Raw genomic sequence first — 26,361 nt, forward strand, 5'->3', positions numbered from 1 at the left:
ACATGTAGCAAGGACAAAGCAGCTTTGTTACATAAATAGGCATCTGAAAGCTAGGCCTTTGCCAAGCAGTGTGAATTTACTCTCTTCTTTTTAAAGCTTCTTCCATTTTATTTAGTATTTTTTGTGTTTATTTTTATCTCTTCAGATGAGCTTGGACCTGGTTCTCAGTTCAAAGAGGCTTGTTCTTTGTTTTTGTGCTTATTTAAGGCATCGCAAGGCACACCAGGGTCAACACTGACCTTGTCAAATCAGGAGCTATGCCAAATAAATTTGGCCTGATCTGCTTTTAAAGTGAAAAATCAATGGGGAAACTATTCCGGGCAGGGCGGTGCTGGAGGAGGGAGGCCCTTTGTTAAGCCTCAAGTTATCCACAAGGTATTTAAAACAAAAACCAGCAGCACCAGCCAGCTGACCTTGCTCCCCGCGGTTTAAAACGTCAAGGGCTTTTGTCCGACCCCCCCGGGGCAGGCTGCGGTTTTGTCGGGACTCACACGGACGGGGAGGCCCCGGCGGCGGGACGGAGCCCCGCGCGGCCCCGGGAGGGACGTGTCCGGGGCGGCCCCGCCGCTGCCGCCGGTCCCGGCAGCGCTGCCCGCCCGCGGGGGCGGCGTCCCCGGCCGTACCTGACGTGGGTGACCCCGGGCCGGCAGCCCCGCCCCGCCGCGCGGGGAGCGCCGGACACGCTGCGCCGGGCGGGGGAGTCGGGGCCGCCGAGCCCCGGGTGGCAGCCATGGAGCCGCCGCACCGCCTGCTCGGCCTGGCCGCGCTGCTGCTGCTCCTGTCGCCGAGGCCCGGGGTAAGCGGGGCGGGCCGGGGCTGGGCCTGCCTGGCGGGGGCTGCGCTGGGCGCCGCGGGCGGGCAGGGACAGCGGCGGTGCCGCGGCCCGGGGGGGGCGGGCGGGCTCGGCTCGCCCGGGCTCGGCTCGGCTCGCCCGGCGTGCGGCGGCGCCCGGGCCGGTAAGCGCCGGGGAGGCCTCGCCCCGCGCAGGCCCCGCGGCCGCAGGGACGGGAGGCGGCGGGCACGGCACGGCCGCCCCGGTGCGCTCTGCCGAAGTTTACCGGCGGGGTTGGCGAAGCCAGCGCTCCGTTTCGCGGTCGTTGGGTGCCCGCCGGTGTGCGCGGGGGTGCGGGGCTGCAGCGCGTCAGCCCCGGGGGGCTCAGCAGCCGCGTGTCTGCTGCTGTGCCCGCTGACACCTGGGCCGAACGTGCGGCATAAGAACAATCATTGAAACATAAAAACACAGGTGATGTCCCGTGAAGTAGCAGATGAAAGCAGGACAAAGAAACTTTTGGAAGCTGAAACTATGTAAGTGGATAGAAGAACTAGTGAGACGTGCTAGAAGATCTTTGTCCCTTCACACCTCATAAGTGCGGGGGACTTGTATTCTTTCTGAAAAAAACCTGTTGATGAAAAAAACATGTTGATGTCCAAACGCGAATGATTATCTACATGCCCTGTATGCCGTCGTATGGCATTTTGATCATTCTGTTTTCAGAGCAAAGGTAGCAACGTGCACTAAACGTACATGTGGTTGGTTGGTATTAAAAAAAGCCTACAGTTCTGAATTGAGGTGAAAGACAAAGCACACCAGTCCCTGCCCTGCAACACCTCTTAAGAAATAACCAGGCTGGTTATAAGGTATTAATTGGAGCAATAAAAGCACAGGGAAACTTGCGCAAAGCAGATGGAATGCTGAGCAGATTATTTGTACGGAGGTAATAATTTTCAAGTGTACTTTACAATGGGTGCTGTCTGCTGTGTGTGTACTGAGATGGAAAACTAAGTCTTCAAAAATTCAGTTCTGAAAGGTGCTTTTCTTTGTAAATTCTGAGGATCAGGACACAATGGAAAGGTCAGCTGGCATTTACTGTTTCCATTTTACTGAAGTGTAGCAGATGAAAGTTTTAGGTTATGTTCCTTGATGGATTGTTCATTGTTACCTGGAAGTGCTGGTGTAATATACGGGGTTATAGTTCAGCTTAAGCAAAGCTCAAAGCTTTGGTTTTTTGCCGGAGATATAATGGCTTCACTCCTCTTCTATAAAAGTGAACACATCCAGTAGCGAAGCTGTGTAACATACCGGGTGTTGTTACTTCATCAGGAAACTGGAAAAAATTAAAGGCAGCCAACAAAAATTACTTTTAAATCTTTATTGCAGAGTGCTAATGTCTTTGTGTTGCTCTGGACCATAAGGCTGGGCTGAGATCTCTTCATCATCCTGACAGATTTGGGATTCATATTTTGCAAGGAAAACGCTGATTTGCAACTCATGAGGTTTTAAAAATAATACTCAGTAAGAATACTAAGAAATATTTTTAAATACTAAAAATACTCTTCAAATCATCAGATTATTACTAAGTTTTGTGTAATTCTACTTGCATAGTCACAAAAACCTAGACTTGGGCCCTGGTAGAATTCAGCCCCTTTTTTTTCCATTTTTCTCTCTCGGTCTTCCTGCCATCTCACCTCAGATCAGTATCTGACCTTGGCTTCTCCATTTCCCTGTTTCTTTTCTTGGCTCTGTTTTTGCTCTGCCAGCTCTAGTCCTCACCGTGACTTCCAAGTTGAAATCTAGTCCGCGCTTCAGCCTTTTCATAACTAGTTTTAATTTATGTGAATGTAGCCCCAGTCATCTTACCTGTGATTAACCCATTGACCTGGGAAGTCTTATTTAGAACTATTAATGTCACTTGAGTAATAAATTCCCATGAAAAAGACTGGCATACAATTCTTGGTGTTGAGGTAACGTGAGAAACATGAAATCGCCTAAAGATTTTGCAGATTGTTTTTTCTATAGATTTATTTGTCTGATAAGTGTACTCTTTGTTACTTTATATCCTAACTTTAATATTGTTGTCTTACAATTTGTATTGTATGTTCGATCAGGGGCTGATTTAATGCCGTGTCGTGTCTTCTGATGTGTTCTTGGTGGCAGCGTGAGCTGTTGGGATTATTAACTGATAGGCATGAAAACCGATGTGAGATGGTAGAAGGTTTTAAACAGGACGTCTTCAATCACTATGTTATTTAACATTTATGTGTTTTACTTGAGTTGCAGGTCTCCCTGGTTGCTAAAAAAAATTAGTATATTAGGGTTTAGTTGTTTTAGGGGAATGCAGGCATGTCTTGCGCACCTAAAATGAGCACGGACAGCTCTGTCCTGCAGTGTAAATTCAGGTGTTTGTCACTCTGCACTTCTACTCGTTTTGGCTCCTGGTGTTTTTGTGAATATTGTAATAAGTTTTGGTTTTACAGAGTTTTCATTTTTTCCTGTTGTAGCATGAATGGCTAGATGAATGAATGGTCACTGGGAGGGTTATGGTGTTGGTGAGAAATAGCTGACAAACATGTTGTGATTTAGTTTAAGATTAAAAGATGTGTAGATTTGATTTCACTTTCTAAATAAGATATAATTTATTTTTTGTCAGCTCTCATATGTTGACTTCATTATTAGTGATACTAATTTACCGAATTTTACAAAGAGGTTTTTCATGACATGGTTTTTTCATGTATGGTGAGTTTTAGCCTCTAGCCTGATCATGTAATTAGAAGATAACTGTCAAAGCCAGGGTAATGGATCATACTCTGTCTGTGATTAATGTGCCAGTTGCTTGCGGTTTGTGCTAATGCTTAAAACGTTGTGCTTTGCTTCCTTGCTGGCTTACCAATTGTGGTTCCAGTAGCATAAATTATGGTACAGGCCTTTTCTTATTGAGAGGAAGGTGTCTGGCGCTGTTAATGCTCAAGTTATTTTTTAATAATTTTTTAATAAAATGCAAATATGCGGCCTGATATATATTAAGCTAACTACGGAGTGAGGAATGTAGATTTTTTTTTTCCTTGAGTGATTATATATCTTGTCAACTTTTTTGTTTGGTAAGCCAGGCATTACCAAAGAAATTATGAGGATGTAAGTTAAAGTTAGCAAACCATCCATCCTTTCTCATCCATCAGACCTTACAAATTCAGTTTGGTGCATATGCATTCCTGCTTAGGGCTCAGAAAAGAGAAAATTATTACCCGGTAACACATGGCACTCGTTTACTCAGGGGCACTTGGTTTCTATGAAATCAGTAACACTTTTCAGAGTCGGCAACACACCATCGCACGTCCAGCGTCACTGGGACGTGTTTTCCTGGGCTTTATTCAGACTTGAAGAACTCTGGTGGTGTCACCCCCAGAGCAAAACATATTTCTGGGTTACAGAACAATAACCTCAAGGAATGGAGTGGCCTGGTTTTCTTGCTGTTTCCACTGACTTCAGTGGGATTCGTGCATACTTAGTGACCTGCATTTCAAAAATACTGGTTTCAAGCAGATAAATTGATGGAAGAAATTATTCCTGTGGGGATCTGCTTTCTTCTAACACAATAAAAATATGGCATTGCTCTGCTAACCCTTAACAAAATTTGCGGTGTTGCAGTGAACAGAGATAATACCATCTTTGACACTGAACTGTACCGCAGACACACACAAATGCGCCAGAACTTGTTCTACAGCTTTCGCTGACCTTCCTTTGACTCCATGGGTCCTTCAGGATTGTTTTGAGTCATTTTGTTACTTTGATTTCTAAAACATTTGAACTAAAGATGTGGTAGATCTGAGCTGAGGGGAGATTCTTATGCTAGGGTTAACTACTATTTATAACTTGCATTTGTATTTCTATTTATAAAATGCTATTTCTATTAGATAGTGTATTTCTAGTGTAGCATAAAAATGCTATTTTCTATTTAGTCCAAAATTTTAGTGTGTTACGGATTAACAACAGTCAGCACTTCAGAGCACTTGTCAAAGTTTAACTCAATGAGAAAGTTAATAAAAATTGTTTTGAATTAAATTATTAAAAATTAATTCTAAAGCAGTCCTCAAATAACTTCAAAATATTGTAAATCCTTCACTGACATCAGTGCTGGGGTGAAAGATTTTTATGAGTGCAGACTGTCAAGGCAGTAGAAGCTCTCACTGAATTCCAAATAGGCTGGTTGTGAAAATAGACATTACAGTTTCAGATAAAATAAGACCCAAACCAGGTCTTCCTTCTACCAAAGAATGGTAGCTGGGAGTGGCACGTTTTCCCCCAAACCAAGGATGCTACACTGAAAAGCTTAAAAAAATGTAGTGTAATTTCATGGTCTGAGTCGTATCTCAGAACTTCGTAGGTTGTTCTGCCTGTGGGCAACATCCAGGTGCTGGTCTGGTTTTCAGCAGAAACTTGGCATGAATAACTTCTTCAGCTTTGGTTTTCTGGCCTTATCGTTCGGCTCGTGAGTGACCTGCAGGGCAGGTGTACGGAAAAGTTGTCTTATGACTGCAGAACTTTTTGCACCTTAGTACCTTCTATGTGATCCCAAGCACTAGCAGCCTTCTAAAACATCAGTAATCTGCAAGACGAAACTAGTTACTGATGTTTGGTGTGAGTTTCAGAGCTCACATTTAATAATTTCTGTGGCTTTGATGCCACAAAAATAGATACTGAAATGTTAAATATGGAAATGTTAAATACAGATCCACAAGTAGTGTTGCATATACTATATATTACTGATATTTGATACCCAACCATAATCATGGTGGTTGTTTTATAGGCACGTTTGTGTGAAGATGATACATGCTTTATTCACTTCTCAGTAAGAAGACAGGAAGAGAACATGCTTTGTAGAGGATATACTGCTTCTGTAAGATAAGATAAAAGATAAGAAAAACTTGTGCAAACAGTAAAAAGTAGACTAGAAAAACAATATTAGTCTGTATACATGGAAGATGTGGTGGGTTTGCTCTATGTTGTATTTTATTTGTAACTAAACTTCAGCACTAGTCATTCACTGTGGGTGTCAAATTCCCACCTGCAATTTAAAGGAACTTCAGTAATTTTCACTTCTGCCTTTAGCAGTTAAATATTGTTGCTCAGCTTACTGTGTTTCACTCTACATGCAGTTTCACTGTGTTCGTGAACTAAAACGATCAGTTTGGATAATGGATGTTTTGGGTGTATCTTTTCTGATAGAAGAGCAAACAGAGTCATTCCAGTCTTTTAAATTAAATGTTTTTGTTCATGGAGCGGATTTAAAGTAGATCTTCGTGAATAAACAGGTATTTCTTGTGTTCCCTGTGGTGTATAATGTACAGGATTTATACCGTATAGCATGTTGTATTGAAACGTTGCCTAAAAATGTTTTCTGCCTCGTCTGTACATGTGGTGGAAGAAGAATTAAATTCTCCGGAAAGGGGATTTTTTGTGAGTACAGCTGCAGCGAAAATACACATTTGTTTGGTACGAGAAAGCTGAAATGTCCTTGCCAAAGGTCTGAGTAAAAAACAGTTTATAAGAAGTTGTTCAAATCCTGCAGTTCGCGGTGATTTCTCCCTTGAGCTCGTGCAGATCAGTAGTTTGCACTTTGAACGGCTCCCGCTGTCCCGCGTTGGGCAACTGGTGGCAGTTGAGAATGGTGGTTGGTTACACGCAGTTAACCCGGTGGGCACGGTTGGTTTGTGCAATTAGTTGAAGTTCAGCGCTGGAATATTCATTCAGCGTCTTTGGTTCATGTTTTTTGGTTTGTTTCTATTTCGTAAGCCCAGAGCCCCGCAGACAGCTTTATGCAACCGAGGCTTTCAAGTTATTTCATTAATTACAAAGCTTCTCAGGTAATATTTAAAGAAGTTAAATAACCGTTACATCTTATCTAAAACAAAAGCCTGCAAATACGTATATTTTGCGTGTGTGTGTGCATTAAGTATTTATTAGCTTAAAAGTAAACTGGCTTTTCAATGTTTTTTGTACAAGAGGAAGAAATTCCTTGCCTACGATGAATCACTGTTAGCCAGAATTTTGCTTTTTAAATGTGTTGAGGTCTTCAAGTGAAAATTAATATGACGGCAAAATGTTACTACACAAAGGTTAATTTGGAATAGATTTTGACCACCATGCATTGCTTCTTGTTTTCATCACAACACCGTTTCCAGTAAATTTTGAATTTTTTGCCCTCTCTTAATAGCTTGAAACCGGAATGATAATAATGAAACCGGAATGATAGTAATGAGGGCATGAGCATCTCAGGGCTAGTGTGTGGCTATCCCTATACACACATTTGTGCGGATGGCGGCTGTTATGTCTCAAGATGTAACCCCTGTACAAACTGAGTACCAGAAGTTAGCTGCGTTCTGGGTGTTTCGCACATTAAGGTGTTCCCCACTGTTCCTGCGTGGGGAGAGCTGAATTCGGATCCACGGGAGAGAAAAACAAACGGACAGTTTCCTGTATCCGTGCATTTTAATTTGGCAGTTGTATATTTTGCTTTGCAATAATTCTAACATGACCGATAATTGTTTTTTACAATTTAAGTCGTCGGAGACATTATTAGTTATGTAAAACACGCACACTTTCATTTCACGAGCTGCGGTAGGTTAAGAATTATATTTAACTGTGAAACTTGGTAAGCATGGCAGGTGGCACGCAGCTGAACAACGCGAGTACACGCTGCGTTCTAGGGGACTCAACCTTGGCAAAAGGATGTTCTGTTGACTCGGCAGTAGCATGGTTTTGACATTAACACTTCAGTTCTCTGAGCTGCTTTGATGTTCCTTACTCTTGGTAGCTTATCGCATAGTCTTCGTATGGATTCTTTCCTAGGTCAGCCCTGTCTCTGGTTTCTCCTAACTGTAGTACAAGAAGACTTTGATATAAAATTGAGAACAGAGGTTGAGTTAAAGTATCTCCCAGTTTGTCTCTAGGGGAACTTAGCACAGTAAGCAGTTCCATAATGTTGGCAGGAAAAAACCAAAAACAACAAACCAATCACTAAATTCAAAGAGGCAAGAAAGTTGTCCCGTCTGTGCAATTAAAAAGAAGTCATGCTCTAGACAAAGTACTGTTTGACAGTTACGAGTAAATTCTGTGGTAAATAGTTACATTCAGCATATGGGTTTCCCTTTTGCAGAACACCAGCTCAGTAACGGTGCCAGAAACACTGTTGTTCGTCTCAACCCTTGATGGGAGCTTGCACGCTGTCAGCAAGAGGACGGGAGCGATCAAGTGGACGTTAAAGGAAGGTGAGCAGGAGCTCTCCTGATGCTCCCTACTCAGTAACGTTAATAACAGTCAAATCCATTGACAGTTCAAACTGTTGTCGGGCCTTGTAAATATTTATTTTCTTTCTTAATTTTACTCTTGCTCCAGAATTAAGCTCTAGTGTCTCTGGAGTCATGTTCATCTCCATATTTTCACTCGCAGATCTTTTCCATGTTTATGGTTGGGTTTTTTTCTTTTTCCGGAATGTTTAAGCTGCAGTGGCATGGTTGGTAGGTACCATGTTTTATGGGAATGCGTGCAATATAAGCAAGCACAGAACAGATGTCAAATGAGGGTGTCAGCTGGTGGAACTGGTGGCAAAGGGCTTGCAGGATTGTATCTCTAACCTACACTCACTGGTGCACTGGATATCATTCAAACCTCGGGTCTTTTTTTACTAATAGATGTTTAGGAATAGCACAGTTTTTTTTAAAATGAAAGAACTGCGGTTGTGTAAAGACATGACATTGCTCAGTGACTGGAGGCAATTTTGTAATTTTAATTACTGAGCAGAGAGAGCTCTTTTTGTCTTCATGAAAAATTCAATATTTAATACAAATTTGTTTTAGTGGAATTCTGTTTACATATGGTAGAAGTGATAGTAGCACCTTCACTTCGGGAAATAAATTAGAAAGCAGGTCAAATGGAAAGGAGTCACAGTGATTTCATCATCCTGTCCTCTGTTTTTAAACCTGTTGTCAGTTTAGTAGGTGAGCTGAAATGGTAGGAAATGGATTCTGTGTATCAGATGTCTGCAGTACAGACAAGTTATTTTATTTGTGAAGCCATTCATATTTGAATGCAAATCTGCCAGACAAAATGTTAAATTAATAAACGAGCAAAGAATGCTTTTGTAGCTCCTCTTGGAGTAAAAAGGGGTGAGCAAGTATTTTCTCAAAGGATCTTCACTAGTAAGTGTGATTCCATTTTCTCCCGTCTCCTCTTTACATTTAGACCTCTCCTTTCCCTGGGCAGGCTTGAATAAAAAAGGGTTACCAGCCTCCTCGATTGTTGCTATAGGCTACTGCCGTGTTAAGAGCAGCTTACTGGGTTTTGCTTGTCGTTCAGCTGGCACGAACGTACGCTGCATATTCCCATCCTAGAAGAATATCCTAACTGGCCTTGGTTTGCAGCCAGGCTTAGTAGAGTGGCAGGAGGGGGTTTTTTGAGGAAGAAATGAATGCACTTCAGTAATGAAAAGGATCTTGATCGGGGTATATTGCTCAAGGACCTTCCCTTGTTTAAAAAAAAAAGTGTTGCAAAACTATTGTTGGTACAGTAGAACTGCCAGACTGGTTCATCTAGTTTGATAGGACTGCTTTTTTTTCCCCTCTGTTGCTAACTATGTATTGTTCTGCATCTTATGCACATGATGTGCGTTCACTTACTTTTTGCAGAGCACTTATTGCCCATTAGTTTATTTCTGTGTAACAGAACAACAAATGAGGGTCAATGAAGGTGTCATTGTTACAAGATGCTTAATGAGTTAACTTAGTTAATTGTACATGGAACAAGGGCCTGTACATATAAATTGGACAATTAATTTGTAATTGGAAGGATTTTATTTTTGCAGATTTGTTGTGTGGCCACCCTGTGGTGGGAAGCCCAACAAAGATGCAACAGTGTTAGAAACTAATAGCCTGTGAAAGTCCTTACATCTTGCTGTACTAAATCCCTGAAGACATTTAATAGTGCAGAATTCAGTATTAAACGAGTGTCTAAACGCAGTTGTTGGGTGCGCGCTCTCTGTCAGCAGTAAGCTTGTATTGTTATAATTCCCCAGGGGGAAGTGGCAGGCATTGCAAGCACTGGTCTTGCAGGTGCCATTTTACCCTGATTATCAGGCGACAAACCATGTGTTGTGGTTCACGTACTTGGAGAAATTGTGGCCGTCTCCTGAAGTGCTGCAACGGCATTCATCAGGAAGAGAACGTTTTATTACTGCACTTAGGCAGCAAGGTATTTAACAAAGAGTAATTCATACATGTTTTATTTTCATTGGGGAAAAAACCAAGGCAGTGTTCATTATCAGGCAGTACTTAAACAAACAGGAGAATCTTGCCATGTGTTGTTTGTTTTAATTTAGCACTGAAGCTTATCTTGGGTTTGGAGGGTAAATGAGCTGGTGGTTGTCACCACAATAGTATGTTTGGGTTTCCTGCCTTCATGTCGTGCTGGCAAGAACAGCAGTCTGGATGTTCGTGTTCCCCGTAAAGCAGGCAGAAAAATGGGTCAGTCAGTAACAGGACTGTGCAGTAGGTCAGAAATACAGCTGCGCTCCCTGCGGTTATATGTAGCGAGACTGCGGCCCTGTTTGTTGAGGGTGCTTAATACCTTCATTTCTTGTTGGCTTCCGTGCGTCCCACTGTCTGACAGCTCAGGATTTTTCAGTGACCAGGTAACTGACGCTGCTCATTCCCTGGGCTTTGGAAAGTTGGGATATGGTTGGAAAGTTCATAGAAAAAACCCACACTCCTTCTCCCCCCAAATTTCTGAGGCACCTTTTTTCCTGCTGTGACCCCACAAAAACATTGTATTGAAAGGGTGTAGCACACGTTGAAGATCAGAGACTAAACAAGGCTCTTAGTGCCATCTCTGATCAATAAAAGGAGCTGTCGGCTCTAAGAGGCAGTGTTTACTTAGTCTAGAAAGGGGGCAGCTTTTGGACAGGATCATACCAAAAGCTTTATTTAGGTTTATTGCAAGAAGTTGGTTTTTCCTGTGCTACAGGGAATGGAAGCTTAAGGGAGAGGCAGGTGTATTTTTATCAAAATTTTATCACATTTTCTCTATAAAGCATTTGTTCTGATATGGAATACTTGGTGCTTTGTTCAGTGGTTATCACTGTTGGTGTTGGAACAGATTGGGCCTATTAGAATGACTTACCTAATAACAGAGAACTGCAGTTCAGGGAAGTTTTGAAAGCAGGATTACGTGATCCCAGTCTCAGCGTGTTAACACTTGAGTGCTGAGCTGTTGGAGAGAAGGCAATAACTTGCAATAACTTTTTCCATTTGACCTGTTGTGGAACAAAAGGTGATTTCGGTTATAAACCAACTCATTCTTTTACTAGTCTGTGTTAAAGCATGTGAAAACTATTTTAAGACGTGACAATGATAAATTAAACTCAAGAGTCTCTTTTTATCTCCACGTGATTTTTTATTTCAAAACAAACTTTGAAATAAAGTTGGAATATGTCCCAAACCACATGAAAGTGAATGTGAAGAGTTCATTGCCTGTCTTCAAAGTGTCTTCACAGACCTACAGATCATGAAAGTGTTAAGAAAATAAGAAAATTTACATCACCCCTGTAGCTAAAAATGTAGAGAAATGGTTCTCCGCAGCTCGCCTTTCCAGGTGGATGGTGCTCGTAGTGAGAAGATAATTCCTTTCACTTCAGAAAATAAACTCTTCCATCAGTTTGTGTTCATTGTGATAGCCTCATGTGTGGAAATGAATCAGATGTTGGTCAGATATTGTGGATAAAACTGAGCAAAGAACTTCAGAAGGTTTAAAACTTCTCAGGTACTTTGCAGTTTCCCATTTTACAAACCCGATTTCACAACCCAACAGGAGATGGTTGAGGCTGCTGAGGTGGCCGCTCTCAAACTCTGTGCATCAGCCTTTTGAAAAGGAGCAAGTTGTTGCAGGCCTGACTTAGTCCTGTGTCTAGTGTTCAAGGAACTGAATTGCCAATATTAGGACCTTTTTTTTTTCTGTTTATGCAGATCCTGTACTCCAGGTGCCCATACATGTGGAAGAGTAAGTCTGTTTCCTTTATCTCATCTACCACTTGTTTGATTTCACTGACATCTTGAAATATGGTTTAATTTGGTTTAAACCAAAACTCTCTGTGTTCTAGAAAAGTTGCATGATTTGCATACGTCAAGTTAAGGTGGTTTAGGGAGCAGGATAAAGAAAGGATATAATTAGCTACGTATAATTATCTTATTTGTAGCCCTAAGAAGAAACACCCTATCTGCAGAGTGTTCTCTCAAGCCCTTGCTCAGGTTTAGAGATCAACTGTGTTAATTGTGCCTCAATCTTAACTGAGCAGTTTGAAATGACAGAAACAGCCAGGGAGTGATCTCTAGGTTTTAGACTTACTCTCTTCAAATAAAAGACTAAAAATAGTGAAGCACAGGGAACTCCAACTACCACCACTGCCAGAATCTGCAGACGAAACCCTCAGGCTGCTACTTCAGAGTAGTTCCTCCAGCATTGCAATCTCACCAGAAAATTTGGGGCTTTAACTCTGTCTCTGAAGTCAGTGGAAACATCATTTCTTTTTTTGTGGTTGGTGTTTGATGTTGGGGTTTGGGTTTTTCTGCTGTAGTTTGGGTGGAGGGTTGCCTTTACCTCTCAAATTTACACTGTTCTGGCAACTCTTTTATATTTCCTTGCCTTCCTTACGCTCTCTGATTTTTGTTTATTTGTTTGGTTTGGTTTGAATTCTGTGGCATTTTAAAGGCCTGCCACATTTGGATCTTTGAATTTTCAAATGCATTAGTAATCCTATGTTATATCAGTTCTGAAACTTTGTATTTTTTCATTTTCGCAGTTAATAAATGAAACTTCAAAAAATTGATAATACAAAGTAAAAAAATTGATGTCAGATGAACTTCTCTGTAAAGCCAGTACTGACCACAGTTGCTTTCCTGTTCTCTGAGAAGTACACGACATTTTTAATCATTTATAATTGCTGCTTAAATCCTAGGCCAGCATTTCTTCCAGACCCAAATGATGGCAGTTTGTATACGCTTGGTGGCAAGAATAATGAAGGCTTGACCGTAAGTATATATTTTTTAAATTTTTAGAAAAGTACCCTCATCAGGCTCACATGAATGATAACTCCCCAAGGGAACTTTCTTCTTTCTTGACAGTACTGTAAGGTTTTTTTACTGTTTAATAGAAGTGCATCAGTTTCTTGGAAAAGCTTGTTCAGACTGGCCAAAACCCAGCGTCTGCTGACACCTTTAGAAGATGTCTTCATAAGGTTTAGTAAGCAGACAAAAATGCTGAACCTTTTCAAAATAATCACCAATCCATGTATCCCACAGATACGAGCTAACATTTGACTTTTATTTTTGAACTTTATGGTGATACTCAGATAAAGCGTTTGGCTTCCCACAAGTTTCTCTTCTCTGGCAGCTGCTATGATTTCCCTTAAGAAATTTAATATTAGTCAAATATTTTAGTATTTACTTACGACTCCCCCCGCCTCCCAGTACAGCCAGATCATAACTTGCAAAATGATTCTTGGTTCTTTTCCTGGGTGAATCCAGGAAGCAGCAATCTATTTGAACCTATTCCTTTATTCTGCTGATCTCCTCTCATTTTGAATTAAAGTTAATTTGTTTAGAGTCACTGTTATAAAAGCTTTAAGCAAGACTGGAGTAATTTTAGTATATTGAAGTAAACTGATCTTTGGTGCAGCTTGTGACCTCATTCCAGTGAGTCTCTTAAAGCTCAGTGAGGATCGTCACCCGTTCTGTAAGAGCAATGCGGGCTTGGCGGTGTCTCAGGAACTCGTCAGTCGCAGATTGGTGCTTTGCCCTCTCAGCAGTTTCACTTGTATGAAGATATCTGGCCTTTATCAATGTACAGTGCTGTGGAGAACCATTTTATACGCGTTTTAGGTGAGGCAATTAAACCACAGGATGTTGAAGCCCAGACAGTTTATCAGTGATGCTGAAACCTCTGAGCTGCAGGTAATTAGTTCTTCCACTACCTGCATTTCTCCTGGTGTAAACTCACTGAGACAGACTTTGTGGCCTGGGTTTGCAGAGCAGGGCCCTGACCTGAACTTTTGAGTTCTCGGGCACGGCAATAATGCAAACAAACAATAAAAAACGGTCATTTGAGATTTCTGAAGTTTTCCGACCACCCTTTTCTGTGAACAAGCGTGAAGACTATCATACCAATGGGAATAAGCTTTTATTGTTGTTCTTTGTTTCCCTAGAAACTCCCATTCACTATCCCAGAGCTGGTGCAGGCATCTCCCTGTCGCAGTTCAGATGGGATCCTGTACATGGGTGAGCTCAAATTTAATCTCTTTTAGATTGTAATATCTTCAGTGACTAGAAAATTTAGAGTCCCAGAGAGACTGCAGGGAAATATGCTTTATTTTAGGTATTAATTACAGTTTTCTCACAAACCTTTCTGATGACAGGAAATCTGATTAATATAGAATTCAATTACCGTTTGAAGATTAAAAACCAACTACTTCTCTTGAAGGAGAAAAAAGCTTTTCTAAGCAGCAAATAGCCTGTATGGATTTATTTGATTTCTTAAGATGCTACCTCTCAACAAAAAGTGACTTCTACTTAAAACTTTCTTACGCTTACGTCATTGACTGCCTGACAATTATAATTAAATTAGAAATCCCATTGCAACGTGGTTGGACATCCTCCGTTACCTGAGATACAGTCAGTTCATTTATATTACAAATAATAACAAATTTATGTCTCACTGTCCCGACTCGTTCTAATTGCAGATGGATGTGGGAGGAGGAGGGACAGTAATTACTTCTCCCAACAGTAAATATGTGAAGGATCAGGATGCACTTAGTATTGGGTTTTAACCTCCTGAAGGGCCAATACCTACTTCTCATTCTCAGCTTTCTGTCTCTGCACTAAAGGAGTGAAAAATGTTGATTTGAAGCTTCTAAACAGAACACATATTTGCTAGCGTCAAAGAAATATTTAAGGTCATGGCTCACGTAGTCTTGGGTGGGGTGTTAGGATTACAGGCCTTAATTCAAAACGTGTTAGACCCTCATATTTTTTTTCCACCTGCTGCCCTTCAACATTAGCACTTCAGACGCCTCTTCTGCTGCCTCCTGGGATCTCCTACACTCTGAACTCTCTTAGATTTTATCAGTGTGAAAAAATAATTCAGCCAATAGTACTTACCATTCTAAATATTGTGTTTAATTTTCTTGTCAATATTTGGGATTGGCCAATAATGCTAAATGATGAAACTGAGCCTATGAGAAATTATTAAAAATGCTTTAGTCATGCAAAGTTCATGAGCCTGCTAAAGAAAAAAGACTGAAAAGATTGATGGAAGTGCAGTTTTCCAGCTGAATGGTAATGTGGCTTAAATTATCATTTCAGGTAAAAAGCAGGATATTTGGTACGTGATTGACCTCCTGACTGGGGAGAAACAGCAAACCTTGACCTCCTCCTTCGCAGAAAGTCTGTGCCCATCAACATCCCTCCTGTATCTCGGGAGAACAGGTCATGTGCTTTTTTTTCTGCAGCTTAGAAGAACATTTGTTGTTGTAGTTTTTAAAGTTTAGGATCATAACAAATGACCTTGTGATCAGTTCAGGTTTTCACGTTTATTTCTTAGAAAAACTTCTGTAAATTATTATTTTAGGCCGTACACAGAAAAATTAGTAACTCTTTATGGCAGTAGAAAGGTACTGGTTTTTTAAACTGGCAGCAGGCATGGTCCATGACTCTTCTTGTTGACTAAGTGGCATTCAAAATGTATTTACCGGTGCATTCCTGCAGCAGCTGTGAGCCCATCTGCTCTGTAACATACAGCTTCTATAAAAACGGTTTGAAGAAAATGGGGATATAGCATATCCACTGAAATGACAAATGTGTTATTCTAAAGAACCGTTACAATTAGACCCACACTATGTAGGTGTTGACTAGTAAAAAGAATAAGTCTTATAGTCTTGTTTTTAACCTTTATATTAATGTGTTCATTAAGTGTGATAGTTCAGTTACAGAACATGATATGCTGAATTTTAGAGTGCAGGGTTTGGAAACTTTTAAGTAAACCAGAGTACGTCAGAAGTTGTGCAGTAAAAGAAAACGCTGGTAACGCGGGCAGTAACTCTGCAGGAGGCGGATTGAATATTGTCTTTAACAGCTACTAAATGTTCATTTGTCAGGAGTGTTGGGAAAACGAAATGCAGAGAGCAGTAAGTGGTGTGTGTGGTGTTTGCAGGAGTCTCAGATTTGAGATGATTGATTCTATTCTCTCATAGGTTTTTTTGCTTCACAGACTGTGTATCTTTTAACAGAGTACACGATCACAATGTATGACACCAAGAAGAAGGAGCTGCGATGGAATGCCACCTATTTTGATTATGCAGCTAGTCTGCCTGATGAAGACATAAAATACAGTAAGAACTTAATTGCTGTCTCTTTTTGTATTTCCCCCCCCCCTGCATATTTGCCATGGGTTTTGCATACAGGCAAAAATATTCTGATTTTTTTCCATAATTAATAGCTCAGACTGTCTGATTTTTGAGCAGTTGATTTGCATCTGCCAGTTTTTATCCTTTGCATGACGTAATATCTAGAGCCCTTTAAGTAGCTTCAGGTAAACCAAATCTAAGAAGGTGCAGCTCTGGAAGATATTCTTTAAAATGTAGTGGCAAATGGCAGGAGAGGCAGCAAACCGAAACTGTGGCGCACACTCAGAAAAAGCTGTCGCGATGCTCCTGCATTGCAACTGAACTTTTATCATCCTAATTCTGATGACTGATTTGCTCATCAGCTATTCTTTTGCAGTGTAAGGTCTAATGTTACATAAGGCTCGACCTGCTAATATTTTTATTCAAATCGCCTGTCTGCAGCAACCCAGATAATCTGTGTATTTGTATATTGTAGAAATGTCCCACTTTGTGTCCAATGGAGATGGGCTGGTGGTGACCGTGGACAGTGAGTCTGGGGACGTGCTGTGGATTCAGAATTACGCTTCTCCGGTGGTGGCTTTTTACATCTGGCAGCGTGAGGGGTTGCGGAAGGTTATGCACACGAACGTGGGGATAGAAACCCTGCGCTACCTGACGTTCATGTCCGGGGAGGTTGGACACATTACCAAGTGGAAATATCCTTTCCCAAAGGAAACGGAGACCAAGAGCAAACTGACGTGAGCACCAATATTCCTGTTATTCTGTCTGTTTGACAGAGCTTTGTTAGTGAAACCTTATTTACGCACATTCAGTTAAGGATTGTTCTCCAAGTTTCAAGATGGTGAAAATAATATGTAAAAGCAGCTCTAGTTCTCTTTTACTGTCTCAAGTCAGAGACCAAAAACCAAAATCTATCATAAACTTAGGAAGTGTATATTCATAACTTTTATCAAATGTTCTGTGTTGAATATTTTCTTATAATATGGAATGGAATTGTTTTTATAATGTGAAGCCTTTCACGTTATAAAAAAGGTGCATAGCATTTTGGCAAATACCAGTTATTGAATAATGCAGAAATAGGACATGAGTTATGTCAAATGAGTAATTGTGATGTGAATAATCAACTAATAATGCTTTCATAATAAAAAGAATGGTTTCATAGTACAGCAGGACTTAAAACAATTTTAGAGATCCAGGCTTTTCAAGATATAAATATTGATGATTTGAGAAACTAACACATTAGTTCTGCAGGATTGTGTTGCCAAGGTTTTAGCTAAGATGGTAAAACATCCATTTGTCTACTTCTTTCTAACACTTACTCTTTTTTCCCAGACCGACTCTATACGTAGGGAAATACTCCACAAGTCTGTATGCATCGCCATCCATGGTGCATGAAGGAGTAACTGTTGTGGTAAGTTGGGAGCTGCAGGAGTTGAATGACCCCTGCTGAAAAGTGCCTGTGCAGAGTTAGTGCTGGCCTGGGTTTAAAAAGATTTGAAATAGAAACATACTTAAAAATACATATTAAAACAGGCAATTTTGCCAAAGGGATCTGATTAAAATAGAAAATAAAACACTGAAGGCTGTACACGTATAGAAATTTGGGGTTAAATTGCAGATTGCTGTCAAGAAATGCATAGCAAATTAAATGTGTCATGAAACAATTAACAGAAAGCCTTAGAATGCACGACCACCTTCCAGGAGTAATTTCAAATGCTGCAGAGTGGCCGTAGCTCATCGGGAATTGTGCCAGGCAAGCTGAGGGGCGTCCAGAGGTTGCCGTGGGGTTGGTGCATTGTGGTTAATGTTAAAATTGCTGTTCAGTTCGTCAGAGTAACTCCACATAGATAGGAAACTGCATCATAGTTTTGTTTTGCTCATGCTGTGGCTGTCCAGGTAGGAAATAAAGATCCTGTGTAACTTTTCTAAAAAAAGAGAGAATAATCTCCTCTCCCAGGCAACATGTAACTCAGAATGTCTAATGTCCAAGGTTGCTGAGGCCGTTGCTGAGGGCATAATGACACTGTTTACTTACGGTGACTTTGCTGCCAGTAATTTTTGCTCGCCCACTAGTTCTGACCTCCATTTGTTAATTTAGTTGCCTATTCAAATATTACAGGGACGCCATGCTTCCTTAATTGTAACAATAATCTCTTTCTAGCCCCGTGGCAGCGCCATCCCCTTACTGGAGGGTCCAAAACCAGAAGGAGCCACGATTGAAGACAACGGCGAGTGCGTCATCACCCCCAGCACGGATGTAAAGTTTTCGGGCAGACTGAAAGAAAAAAACAAACTGAGCTACTGGAACGACTGGCTTTTAATAGGTGTGTGTGAGGTGCATCGCGCAGCCCCACTTGTGCGGCGTCACGTTGCCGTCTGGTGGCCAGTTCTGATCCAAAGCTCAGCGCTGGTGTTCAGCTGCTGTAAATCAGTCACAGTGCTGCCCAAACTCAGGCAATAGTTCCTGAAATCTCGTAATCTTGCGTTCCACTGGCCAGGAACCAAATCCATGGCGAGTGCTTGAGCACAGAGTCTTCAGGCCTGTGACTGCTTGGGAAGAACAGAGGGGAAAAAAAATTAGGCTTTTGTTCTGTGATGTTCTCAAGCCTTTTGGTAAATCAAGTTTTATATATGCTGTTCAGCAAAGATGCTCAAATCAAGGATCTCTCTCCTAAAAAGGGACAACTTATTCTTTCAACACGTGTTTTATTTAAAGGGCACCATGAAACACCATTATCTGCTCCTACAAAGATCCTGGAGAAATTCCCAAGCAACTTACCTAAGAGGCCTGAAAACGTGATTCCAGCTGACTCCGACAAAGCCACTATTGAAGAGGTTTGTGATGAGAATAATCATTTTACTGGGTGATTGAAGAATGTTGGGGAAGGACTCAGAAGAAAAGCTACGTGGAATTACTTCACATTTTTTGTGTCATATTTTAATGTACTTAGCACGTAGAATCACTGGTATGATATATTATTCCTTATTTCAGAATTAGGGCTTCCCACTGCTTTTCTTTTCCACATACAAAACTTCCTTAGACTTCGGTAGGATGAGAAATTATTACAAATTCTTGAGCAGAAAGATGAGTGTATAACTGCTGCATTACCCGTGGAGATGTTGAGCTAACAGAGCTTTCTCTGCCTCTTAGGTTATTGACATAGTCGAAGGGTCCTCGACAGACGTGCCTCCCGCTGCTCCAAAGGATATCGAGGAGAAACCTGCTCGGCCTGTCCCTCGGCCTGAGGCCCCCGTGGACTCCATGCTGAAGGACATGGCCACCATCATCCTCAGCACTTTCCTGCTTGTGGGCTGGGTGGCTTTCATCATCGCTTATCCAATGGTAATGCTGACTGAGCTTGATGTGCTTTTGAGTTCTGGGAGACCCAGTAACATTTTACAGCCCAAGAAATGATCCAGGAGTTAGAAAGTAACACACTACAGGGGAATTTTTTCCATCCTCACAGGTGTACAGGGGGTAACAAAGGATGCAAATTTGACATAACAGTGATTTCTCCAGGCATATGTGCCAACCCTGAAGACTTTTTTTCATCCTACTGATTCTGATTTTTGTGTATGTTAACTCTTTTTACGGACATGATCTTAACACCATTGGCTTCACTTCTCTTTTCCTTACCTGAACCACTGTCGGGTTTTCTGGCTTTTGGATCAAAGCCTTTATCTGTGGTTTAATGAAGCCCAGTCAGCCTAGTAACAGTTAGCTTTTGCCACATTAACCAACCAGTGTGATTCTCAGCTTTGCAATGAAAAATCAGAATGAAATGGAAAGCGTTCCCCACCCTCCTTGGCTGATAGTGTCATAACAAGAGAGTTTTTCTCCCACCTTTTTGGTGGAGCCACCCCAATAGCTGTAGAGTTTCCTTTTGTGACGTGACGATAAGAAACTTTGCTGACAGAACTGAGGTCCTTTCCCGCAGAGTGTACATCAGCAGCAACAGAGGCAGCATCAGCTGGAAGAGAAGATCCAGCTCTTGCAGCAGCAGCAGCTGCCCTTTGGTGCTCCCAGCGATCTGCCCCCAGAAGTGGATTTCTTGGACACCTCCTGCGGCCGGCCGGAGAACTCGGCTGCCAGCACACCAAATCTGTCCCCAAGAGCATCGAACCATTCTGCCTACTCCAGCATCTCCACGTCCGACGCTGGGAGCTGCATCTCCACTGAGCAAGAAGAGGGAGGTAAAGTTGATCCAGTGTCTTTTATTGTGAATCTCTGTATTTCCCCAGTCTGTGTGGTGATACAGCACAACTATTAAAATACTTATTGATGGTACTTCACAGATCAGAAAGCTGTAAAGGACCATCGTTCTCCTTTGGTCTGACCATTTGCAAAGCACCATGCAGGTGTGCCATGCCCTGACTCTGACTCTGACGTGTACATCACGTGTTTGACTTTGTATATTGGATTATTTGGTAACCAGAGCATATTTCTCCATGCAGCATGAATACCAAAATGCAGATGTTTATTTGTTTTGATCATCTGTGGTGTTAATTTGAACATGAGGAAAAAGACTTTAACAAACTGGCCCAGAAGGACGTGCAGTTGTAAAAGGCCAACTTAACCCATCCTAAACCAGTCCTTGTTTCTTGCTTTTTGTTCAGATGAAGATGCAAACAGAGTGATGGTTGGCAAGATTTTGTTTAACCCAAAGGATGTATTGGGACACGGAGCTGAAGGGACAATTGTTTACAGGTAAAAGACAGCATGTGCTTTCAACACCAAATAGGCCAATTAATGTCTTATTTGGATTTTTGCATTTAAAAAAAAGACCACCTATCTAATAGGAACAGAAATTAAACTTCTGAAAAAATGTTTTGCAAAAACTACTTTAATTCCCTTAGAAATGTTTAATGACCAAATGCATCTGTTTCCAGCATAAGAAATGCTTTAATATGCCTCTGTTAAATGTTTTCTGTTGTCACTCACTTTGTACATGCTTTGTCTACAGAGGGTGTAAAAGCATGATGTGGTTTTCCTTCCTCTTTGCAGGGGCACATTTGATAACCGCGATGTTGCAGTGAAAAGAATTCTGCCCGAGTGCTTCAGCTTCGCGGACCGTGAAGTGCAGCTGCTGCGTGAGTCCGACGAGCATCCTAACGTGATCCGCTATTTCTGCACGGAGAAGGACCGGCAGTTTCAGTACATTGCCATTGAGCTGTGTGCTGCCACCTTACAGGAGGTGATGAGTCACATGCAAACCTACGAATCTGTGACAGTCTTCTCCCTGGAAGGCCTTCGGTTTCCTTTAGCTTGAGTTGCTGAAGTGCCTGCTGCAGATGTTCTAGTTAATCCTGTCATCGCCTCTGTGACAACTGCACATTCCTACAACAGAGTGGTTTCAGACCTTTAGAAAGACATCCCTAACCCTGCACTGATTGAAGGACAGTTGTTGTCCTTTGATTTTCCTTCTTGGGAAGGACTCCCTTCTGGTCACCCTCCTGTTCCTACCATCTGGACTTTGAAGACCTGCTGCTCTTGCTGCTGGAGCACAGCGCTGCATAGAACTGTAGCTCTGAATGGTATTTTAGAGATCATCACCTTTAGCCAGAAAAAAACCAAACCAAAACAAAAACTCTTATGTGTGTTACCAGCTAGCATTAGCCTGCAATTTACCCAGTCTGAACTTTTTTTTGGGGAGGGGAGTAAAAAAAAAAAAACTTACTGTCTATGCAGGGGCTAATGATAAGCAATGTTGTGGCTGAATCTCTTGTTTTTCTGTTGTATTTTATAGTATGTTGAGCAGAAGGCCTTTAGTCACCATGGCTTACAGCCCATCACTCTCCTGCAACAGACAACATCTGGTCTTGCTTACCTGCACTCCCTCAGTATTGGTAAGAATGTCTCTTGTTTCAGTACATTTTCCTAACTAAAAAAGAAAAATAAATTGGTCTGGTGCTGGGAACTGGTTTATTCAGTCCCAGAAGGGAGTTGTAGAAGCTCCACCTGATGCTGGCAGCAGTTGTGTCTGTTGTTTGACACTGGCCTTGTCCCTGTAATGTTCTGCTGCACTGCAGTAAAAAGGCCCGTCATTATCCTTTGTTCAGGGCGGTGCATTTTTTGGAGAGAAGTCATAAAACATGGTGACTAGTGGTGATGGAATAAAAAAGTGATGAGCCCTTACTTAAGGCAATAGTTTGAGGTTAGGACTTTGGTTTAACAAGCGGTGGTTCAGCCTTGTGAAAAGTTTGCAATACAAATACATTAAAAGGTTACAAATATCATTGGGATTGCCTGGAGTGGATAAACGGGTGTTTTAATAGTCCACAGGGACCTGAAGCCCCATAACATCCTCATCTCGATGCCGAACGCCCATGGGAAGGTCAAAGCCATGATTTCGGACTTCGGCCTGTGCAAGAAGCTGGCCGTGGGCAGGCACAGCTTCAGCCGGCGCTCGGGCGTGCCGGGCACCGAGGGCTGGATCGCCCCAGAGATGCTGAGTGAAGATTGCAAAGAGAACCCGGTAAGTCCTCAGATTTTTTTTCTAGATAACCACCCCGTGATAATCGAAGTCTTCCGGGGGTGGGGGGAAAAAAAGTGTTATTGCTATTAAAGGTTGTTTGTTTGCAGACATACACCGTGGACATCTTTTCAGCTGGCTGCGTCTTTTATTACGTGGTATCTGACGGCAGCCATCCCTTTGGCAAATCTCTGCAGCGGCAAGCCAACATTCTGCTGGGTGCTTACAGCCTGGAGTCCTTCAATGCGGGGAGGCACGGTAAGAAAAGCACAGTAAACGTAAAGCACTACAGAGTTTAGTGAACTTTCTATGGGTGTTAAAATACCAACGGAAATGACACAGCTCTGACCCTGGCAAGTGGTGAAAGCTGTATTCCTAAAGTACTCCTGAAGTAAAGCTGCTACAGTTAGAATTGGAACCCCAAAGCATCTCTGGGATAAGTAATTTGAACCCTGAAAGCTCGACCGTAGAGTTATTTAATGTATTTAAAGGGTAGGAAAGTAGTGAAGTGACCCAACACTAGTGACTTTCTGTTGGTTGCCCAGCATATCTATGAGGGTGGTATGTGAGCTGATGGGGCTCATGTTGGAGGAAGTAGAGAACATAATGATTTTCTGAAGTACAAGAGATTTCTCTACAGCCTAAGAATTATCACCCTTTTCCTTGCAGAAGACGTAGTTGCTCGTGATTTAATAGAGCAAATGATAAACATGGATCCTCAGAAACGTCCGTCTGCCAGCTGTGTGCTAAAACACCCATTCTTTTGGAGTTTAGAAAAACAGCTCCAGTTTTTTCAGGTTTGTGTTGACCTTTTCAATCCTTTCTGTTCTAAGGGCTCCTGTAGACATTCTGCAGATCTTGAATTCAGGCTCTCCTGGCTTTGTCCGTGGTTGAACCAATACAATCCACACCCTTACGAGGAGGAAACTTCTCAGAAACTTCTGTATCCCAGTCCCAGGCATAATCCATTATGAGGACAGGCTGTAACTGGCCAGAAGCAGCAATTATAAATTGTTGTGAAAATCTTGGAAATGAAACTAGAAATAATGTGAATGTCTCTTCCAGGATGTTAGTGACCGGATAGAGAAAGAATCTTTAGATGGTCCAATAGTCAAACAATTAGAAAGAGGTGGAAGAGAGGTGGTGAAAATGGACTGGAGACAGCACATCACTGTTCCTCTTCAGACAGGTAAGGGATGGTATTTATCAGAATGGAAAGGAGTTACCTGCTGTTCCCAGTTTGCCGGGACAGGAAAATAAGGATAACACTGTTTTGGCAACTTTACTTGTCAGCAAAGTATTTCTTCGAATTAAAGTACGTTTATATATTGAAACAAACCTATAAGGATATGTCAGTGTGGGCACACATACCTTACTTTTGAGATCAGCAACTAAAAGTGCATAAAAACAAAAAGATCTTGTAATTTCTTTTGCAGATCTTCGAAAATTCAGATCCTATAAAGGAGGCTCAGTCCGGGATCTACTGAGGGCAATGAGAAATAAGGTAAAGGAGTTCTTTCCATAAGCAACATGCAGCTCTGGTTCTGCCTCCATTTGCTGTTTGTTGCCAGTCTGTCTGTCTTACCTTGGTTTAGGTATTGAGCTCCTTTATGATGAACTGATAGGAGGTTACTTTGTCCATGAAAATGCATCTTGCAGATCCTGGGAGACTGAACTCTTCCCTGTTCTTTTTGCCTTTACAGAAGCACCACTACAGAGAGCTGCCTCCCGAAGTGCAGGAGACCCTGGGCTCCATCCCAGATGAATTTGTATGTTACTTTACAGCTCGTTTCCCTCACCTGCTCCTCCACACCTACCACGCTATGCGTATCTGCTGCCACGAAAGACTGTTCCAGCATTACTACAATCAGGACGCTGCAGAGCTGAGCCCTGCGGGAGATACTGTTTGAGAGAAGGATGGAGCTTTCTGCTCTGGGACCAACATTGCAAGCACAGGGCTGTGAAACAGGCCGACCTTTAGCAGGGAAAAGTGGGGTCAAAGAGCTGAATTCTCTCTTTGAAGAAACCAAGCCTCCAAAAAGTGCCTTGTACCTCTGCCTGCGCTGGATCAGGAGATGGAAGGAGCCCAAGGGGCGAGCGGTAACTTCAGCAAAGCGAAGAACCCTGCTGCTGGAGTTATACTCCAAGGCAGTTGTCAAGACAGCGAAAACGGAGAACAAAAGCTGGATATAACCGTCACCCAGTATCCCTGTACTGTACGTGATTTTACAACCAATGTGTTTTATTACCAAGAATCAAAATGCAGTGATTGAAAGAATGTATTTACTAGGGACTGGGATCTGCAAAAGGAACCTTTTAGTTGTAGCAAATCATCAGAACCTGCCATTGCACTACTGGCACAAGATGCATTAGGCATGCCACAGTGATCGTAAAGGGAATCATGATTATCCAAAAAACTAGTAGAGTACAATTTCTGCTTAATTAGTACTAGCCCAGAAAATTACTCTCTCACACTTGAACAGATACAGTAAGTAAGTTCTAAAAAAATGCTGACTTGAAAAATCAGTTAACGGTTTATCTACTTTGAAAATAAGCCTCATTGTTTAAATATTGACCAGTATTCACAGAAGAGCTTGAACAGTCCTTGACTTAAATCACAGTATCAGATCTACACAAGTAACTTCAGAAAAATACCCTGATGGCAGCTGTGAGAGGTTACACAGAATCACAGAGTGTCAGGGATCGGAAGGGACCTCAAAAGCTCATCCAGTCCAATCCCCCTGCTGGAGCAGGGACACCCAGATGAGGTTACACAGGAATATGAGTGATTATCTACTGCAAGTGTTCCTTACTTATAAAAAGGGTTCCCAGTGGCAGAACCAGAGGTAAGATAAGTTCTGGGGAAAAAGTTAAATAGGAAATGTTGAGAGACGTACAGAACAGTGAAATGAGAGGCCGTGTTTTTAATGGGTGCGATAAAGCTGTAGAGGAACCCCATTTTCTGTTTGTGTGGGTTGCTAATTACATCCAAGTGAGCCTGTGTTTTAAAGATGCAGTATTTCTTTTCATCAGCCCTAAAGCTGTGACAAAGCATTAAGTGTGTGCAAAGGATGAAGAAATGCTGAATTCCAATATTAGTGGGGTTTTGTTTTACAATCTATTTATTTAACATATTTATATTTATTTAATTTTTACTACAAGGTGGTATCAAATCCAAGTGGTACAAGTATAATGCATGCCAAATCATTCTTAATTGGGTTTGTGTTGATATTTAATCATAACAACTGGCAGAGGAAAGTGATACTGCATCTTACAATGAAATTATTAAAAGAAAAACTACACAATGGGAATTTGTATGACTGCGCCATGGTGTCTTAAAATAATAAATTATTGACAGTAATGCATATGATTGGGTATGTACAGCTACTTTTCTGGAGATACTTTAAGGGAAGTTGGTTTTTTTTTTCCCTAGTTTTGCAATGTATGAGAGCAATTTACCTAAGATGCCAATTGTGCAAGTTACATGTTTCTAAAGCTTGAAAAAAAAATAATGGTAGTTTTTACCTAAGAATATTCAAAGCTTATTTCATATTTTTGTACTTATGTAATGTTATTTTATAAATCCACTAAATAAAGACTTGTACTCAGATGCAAAACAAACAAACACACACTCACTCCCTTCCTACCCCCCTGCAACAAACAAAACC

General features: G+C 41.6%; 1 protein-coding gene across 2 annotated transcripts; it reads left to right on the forward strand.

The window, feature by feature from the left end:
- The first annotated feature begins 643 nt into the window (after positions 1-643).
- ERN1 (endoplasmic reticulum to nucleus signaling 1) lies at positions 644-26,282 on the forward strand. Of its 2 annotated transcripts, XM_065647895.1 has the most exons (22): positions 644-796; positions 7,932-8,043; positions 11,791-11,824; positions 12,780-12,852; positions 14,025-14,097; positions 15,181-15,303; positions 16,104-16,205; positions 16,696-16,957; positions 17,553-17,631; positions 18,382-18,544; positions 18,937-19,055; positions 19,372-19,563; positions 20,159-20,414; positions 20,838-20,928; positions 21,226-21,415; positions 21,968-22,067; positions 22,497-22,696; positions 22,804-22,951; positions 23,363-23,490; positions 23,759-23,882; positions 24,130-24,197; positions 24,397-26,282. In XM_065647895.1, the coding sequence occupies exons 1-22, from the start codon at positions 731-733 to the stop codon at positions 24,601-24,603; spliced, it is 2,910 nt and encodes a 969-aa protein (XP_065503967.1). In that variant the 5' UTR covers positions 644-730; the 3' UTR covers positions 24,604-26,282. The 2 variants fall into 2 exon arrangements, with proteins under 2 accessions (XP_065503967.1, XP_065503969.1); XM_065647897.1 differs by lacking the exons at positions 644-796; positions 7,932-8,043; positions 11,791-11,824; positions 12,780-12,852; positions 14,025-14,097 and having other exon boundaries at positions 15,228-15,303; positions 16,085-16,205.
- The last annotated feature ends 79 nt before the right edge of the window (positions 26,283-26,361 follow it).

This window comes from Caloenas nicobarica, chromosome 18 (genome assembly GCF_036013445.1).
Source record: "Caloenas nicobarica isolate bCalNic1 chromosome 18, bCalNic1.hap1, whole genome shotgun sequence".
Classification (NCBI taxonomy): domain Eukaryota; kingdom Metazoa; phylum Chordata; class Aves; order Columbiformes; family Columbidae; genus Caloenas; species Caloenas nicobarica.

What these genes read in the sequence shown, in the direction of transcription:
- ERN1 (XM_065647895.1), top strand. Translation starts at nt 731, where the DNA reads ATGGAGCCGCCGCACCGCCTGCTCGGCCTGGCCGCGCTGCTGCTGCTC. An exon ending in TCCTGTCGCCGAGGCCCGGG is followed by an intron (nt 797 to 7,931) that starts GTAAGCGGGGCG and finishes TCCCTTTTGCAG; the next exon opens with AACACCAGCTCAGTAACGGT. An exon ending in AAGATTGCAAAGAGAACCCG is followed by an intron (nt 22,697 to 22,803) that starts GTAAGTCCTCAG and finishes GTTTGTTTGCAG; the next exon opens with ACATACACCGTGGACATCTT.